General features: G+C 39.8%; 1 protein-coding gene across 1 annotated transcript in view; it reads left to right on the top strand.

The window, feature by feature from the left end:
- Positions 1–4075, top strand: part of LOC311280694 (uncharacterized protein) — a 34214-nt gene extending 30139 nt beyond the window's left edge. Inside the window, exons 5-8 of the mRNA XM_084393070.1 lie at positions 1220–1346; positions 2662–3008; positions 3260–3328; positions 3418–4075. Coding sequence (XP_084249196.1) covers positions 1220–1346; positions 2662–2707 — 173 coding nt within the window. The 3' untranslated portion in view covers positions 2708–3008; positions 3260–3328; positions 3418–4075. The remainder of the gene's footprint in view (positions 1–1219; positions 1347–2661; positions 3009–3259; positions 3329–3417) is intronic.
- Positions 4076–5556: the final 1481 nt, after the last annotated feature.

Raw genomic sequence — 5556 nt, 5'->3', positions numbered from 1 at the left:
GGATCATGACAGACCATGTTTTGTGTACAAGCACATGGCCATTTGTTTGGGCCATGTGCTTGTGTTGTCTCGTTCTCTTGCCCCGCCCCCTTGTTATCCTCGTTTTGTCATTATTGCTTTACCTGTGTCACCTGTTGTTATCATTAGTCTCCCTATTTAATCCCCTTGTGTTTGCTGTCTTGTGCTGGTTCATTGTTACTTGTTACATGCTATCATTCATTGTGAGACTTTATTCATCTCTGTGAGTACCCTGTCAAGAGTGTCGTCAAGAGAAAGTTCTGTTTCTGTATTAGCTATTTGTTTGTAGTCAAGTTATGTCAAGTCATAGTGTAGTTTAGTCACTCGTTGTCATGTCTTGTTTTGCCCCCTCGTGGGCTTTGTTTTCCCTATTATTTGCATATAATAACCCGTGTGCTGTGACTACTGTCTGCGATTGGGTTCATTCCCTTCATCACCCTTCCTACACCATAACACTGTTAGCAGCAGTAAAACAAAACAGACCGTTACATTATTTATTTTTGCAGCCTTTTATAAAACTGTAGTTAATTTTCTTATAGTATAATATTTTTTTTAAACTGTAACCTATTGTTAATATTATTTCTGCTGCTACTGTTGTTGTAATAAAACTTTAGGGTTCGGAATTTAAAATCGATTCCAGTTCTGGAATCAAATACTTAAGGTCAGTAATCGATATTGTTTCTAAAATGAACATTTATTTTCTGCTTATCAATTCCTGTGTGCGCATTTTAATGTGGTTTTAAACCATTCAAGCACAAGAATATGCGAGAGAACTCAGTTGGGCACTCGTGATGTTTTCTTACAATCGGAATTGTAATCGAAATATCTATTGTGATATGAAGATGAAATCGAATGAAAACAAAAGTAAAATTATTTTTATAAAATTATTTAAAGATAAAATATTTAAGATAAGTGAATAATTATCGGTTCTGCATATTGTTTATCGGACACTAAACACAAATAATCTGCATTACAAACTGGAGCATTTTGTCAATTTGTCTTCAGCTTTTTACTCACAAAACACCAAGAGAACAGTCTTCAAAGTTAGATTAAGATTTAATAGATAAATATTTTCAACTTGTGTGAACCATTTTTGAAGTACAAAGCATCATAAAATACATTACGTATGCCTTGCATAATAAATGCCTTAACGCACCGTAGTGAATGATCCACACACACTGCATGGATGTGTGTGTTTCAGCTCCGGAGGCTCCTGCTCCTCTGCTGAGCTCCTGGTGGATGGAGATCCTCGTGGTCGGGTCGGCAGGGAGTGCTTTAACGGTCTTCCTTTTCCTAACGGTCTTTATCTTCTACAGGGCCATAAAGAGGTATGTGTATCGTGCTGAATACTGCTCTTCGCAGAACTTAGATTGCATGGTTAAACATTGTTGTTTTGTATTTAGATGTTTACATGCACATAACCACCAAACATCTGAGGCCTGCTGCATGAAGCTAGTTGAGCTAAATCTGAGGAGGTTTAGAGACGACAAAACCATACAAATCCAACCTGGCTTAGATCAGGTTCAGCGTCTCACACAAGACGCAAACGTTCTCTGTCAACTCAGGTTTGATCCAGAGTTTGTGATTAACTCTGAAGCACGGGCATCTGAAGTGTCACATGTGCGGCAAACAGCCAATCACACAGAACACGGAGAGCGTCAGTACAATTAACTTCCTGCGTCTGTTGACTTTAGCAGTGCTTGTTGCATTATATTCCAATGGTGACAGTTCAAAAATGGGAAAAAGCTCTTTGTATGCTTTTCCCCTTGAAAGTTTGCATGCCTGTAACACAAGAATATTAAAGATATCTTAATATCCTTGTAGATTCTGGTTCTTAACAAAACTTTACTTTTGGTATCTTCATATTTAAGGTTCAATCCCAGAGACATGGAGATCTTAATGTGGCTCTATGTGCAAAATATCAGTGATAAAAAAACAAATGTGGGTCACTTTCATACAGCTGATACTTGTATTTAAAGTTGAATATCTGAAGAACAATTAATGTTGAAACTAGACCTATCTCTTGAAACCCTCTATCAAACAGTTGCATAGAACATACACTACCTGGAAATGGTCAAGTTGAGGCACATTAACTAGCTCTCAATAGTGTATTCATTATTATTAATAATATTATTATCATTATTAGATTCTGTATTTGAATCAGTTTCAGTAATATTTGTAAGAAGGTATTTTGCTTATTTGAACTGTATCGTTTCGACATGATTCACGTCTCTTACGGCAGTGCTCTCTCCACACGCGTTTACAACGAGCCAAGATTTGCCTCTCATGGATTAAGTATTAGAATTTCCTCTTGTTATAAAATGTGAAGCATAATCTATTACAAGTGTTGTGTATTTGTGTTTTTTTTGTGTGTGATTTTGCAAAAGTGCAAGTTGTAGTTGATTTTCATGTTTGCATTGTTTGAGTAATTTGTTCACACCTGTTCTATGTTATGTTGATGTGTATTTAAGCCCTGTGTTTGTTCTGTTTATTGTCTGATATCATGTATTAACATTGTTCTTTTGCTTTGTTTAATATCCTGAAACTCTGAGTATTTGTTATTTTGATTTAGTGTTAAATAAATGTTACTGCTGCGATGTTGCCTTCTCTCATCTTCTCTCGTTAAACCATCTTCTCTCGTAGGGGAATTGCTTCCTCCAGGAGTACACAGGACTTCTTGGATCTCTAAGGGAAATGATTAAAAAAGCCTGCACACTCTATCAATGAAAAAAAAAAAAAAAAAAGATCAAAATCACTGTTTTAATGGCAAACGTTTCGTCACATGTGACCTTTCGCAATGGCAAGTTGACAATAGGCTTGATGGACTTGAATCGAGCTGTCTGCTCTCTCATCGCTCTCGCGGTACTGTGATGTCATACCCCGACCATTCTGTGCAGCGCCGATTCAAGTCCAACCAGCCCAACGCTTAGTCCAGGAGCCATCTTAAGACGTCACATGATTACATGGATCACATGGTCAACCAAACTGGGGTATGTTAACAACCAAAAATATGTACATTTTTAAACAGAATTTCACATAAAATGAACTCAATACACAATCAAGTGAATATTCAATGATAATACATTTTTAAAAATGTCAAAAAATAAACGTGCTGGATCACAAAATATTGTGTTTCCTAACAGCCCATAGTAAAAAAAGAAGGGGATATAAACAATTACACAACATTTTTGTCCTTTAAAAGTAAAAGAAAAAATGTGTCCTTTATTGATGGTGTGTGCAGGCTTTTTTTGAATAATTCCCTTGGAGTTCTTTGGTCTACGGACCTCATATGGACAGTGTTTAAGGTGTGGTGAGTTTTGGGCCATTTTTCAGTCTTCTTGGATCTCTACCATCTAGTCCACTACGACAATGACAGTCTGTGTGTGTTTTTCCGGGCAGGACTCAACATGGAACGAGAGCATGCCTGTCCGGAGACTGTCCTCGTGGGACGCTAATGAAGTTTATCGACTGGGTATTATCGCAGTGCGGATCCCCCTTCACCATTGGCGAGGAGGATTCATCAACATGATTCTTGACTGATCGCCCACCCCATCAGAACTAATACCAGAGCCCACCGCAGACTAGGAGCCTGAGCCGCCCACAATCCCAGCACCAGAGCCAATGCCCGAGCCACAGATCGACCCGGAGCCGGAGCCCAGCAAACTGTTTGACCGGGTGCGTGAGCTGGCAACATCGTCCTTCCCCGTGGGAGTGTGGGTGGAGTACGAGGGGATTCAGTGTCGGCTCTGCCTGGGTCTCTACCTCCATCTGCTCCACCTCAGTCAGCCGTCCCCCTGGCTCCACCATGGCCTCTCCCTCCCTGGACTCCTGGCTCTCCCGCTCCGGCTCCTCCCGCCTTCATCTTCACCCTTGATTGAGTGTTACTGCTGCGGTTAGAGGCACTGCTAAGGGGTGTATTTAATCACTAGGGCTGTAGTCAAGACCACCTTTGTCGAGTCCAAGACAAGTCCAAGACCGGGACTAGTCGAGTCCAAGTCAAGACCGAGTCCAAAAAGGTTCGAGTCCGAGTCAAGACCGAGTCCAAAAAGGTTCGAGTCCGAGTCAAGACCGAGTCCAGGACAGGGAAAAAAAAGTCTGCTAAAAATTAAAGCCTATAGAAATTAAATCATTATGTAATAATTAAAAAATGAATGATTTTAATTGTATTTAAAATAATTGACTAATTCAAAGAACAAAAAAAAAAAAAAAAAAAAGATTATAGCCTATAAGCCTAAAGGAGCACACACATTCGTTTCGACTGTATGATCAGCCTGTCAATACACGCAATGTCAACCAGTTAAACTGCATGAGGGAGGGTCGAGCCAACACACACACACACACACACACACACACACTAGAGATGCGGATAAACCGCGGATCGGACGAATGACGAGACGAAAAATAATATTTTAATTAAATTCGGGTGGGTGGCGGTTGGTAAGAAAAAGAAGGTAAGAAAAAAGTCGGAAAACTTTGCCCATTAATTAGATCATCTAGATGTGCAAGGCAAGCAGGCAAGTTTTCGGTTTGTTATGGACACTTAAAAATGTGAATATTCACGTTGCACTAGCGGTGGACTTTAGGCGAGTTTATTTAAACATTTATTTTTTAAAGAGCCGTTTGCGAGTCAAAACAGCCGGCTCTTTTCAGTGAGCTGAGTCAAACGAGCCGGCTCACGAAAAAGAGCCGAAATGCCCATCGCTAGTTATTAGGTGGCCGCTGGCCAGTGTTTCACTTTCCCTCCAATAATATTTTGTTTTAATATCGCGGCGACGTATGTGTGCTTACTGGGAACATTATAAAGACACCTGGACTCGGTCGAGACCTAAAGCCATATTTGGCAAGACCAGTGGCCGAGACCGAGACAAGTCCGAGTCCGAATTACAGCGAGTCCGAGACCATAGAAAAACGGTCTCGAGTCCGGACTCGAGTCCAAGACCGGACTCGAGTACTACAGCCCTATTAATCACCTCAAGTGTTGAAACATTTCAGGCTTTCACACTTGCAATTTTTAACCCTGGGTTAAAAGCAGGGTTAGATCTATGATAACCCAGGGTCAAGCACAGTGCTTCATTCCTGATGATGTTCCTGAAGAACAGCCCAACATAAAGCAGTGGATGTCAAAAATGAAATAGAGGTATTGCACAAGCTAAATTACCAGTTCTTGTATATTTAGAGATGAGTGAGTGATGAGTTACTCTTTTTATGTGAATAAATAAAGGTACATTTCTAGTTTCAACATTAATTGTTCTTCAGATATTCCTCTTTAAATACAATAAGAATGCAAAGCAAAGTGACCACATTTAGATTTTTTGACCATTGATACTGGGTGAAATGCAACTCTTTGCACATTCCCATATCTCTGTGATTGAACCTATCTAAGGGGGTATTAAGATATCTTTAATACATGAGTACCTTGCATGCTGAATTTGTAAAAGAAAAGAAAAATGCTTTTTCACATTTTTGAACTGTCACCATTGGTGTAGAATGCAACAAGGATTGCTAAAGTCAACAGATTTGTGCAGTACTGAGGGATCC

Source organism: Rutilus rutilus (genome assembly GCF_951802725.1).
Source record: "Rutilus rutilus genome assembly, chromosome: 21".
Lineage (NCBI taxonomy): Eukaryota > Metazoa > Chordata > Actinopteri > Cypriniformes > Leuciscidae > Rutilus > Rutilus rutilus.
Note: the sequence above shows the minus strand (reverse complement) of the source record. Positions and strands in the feature narration are given on the sequence as shown.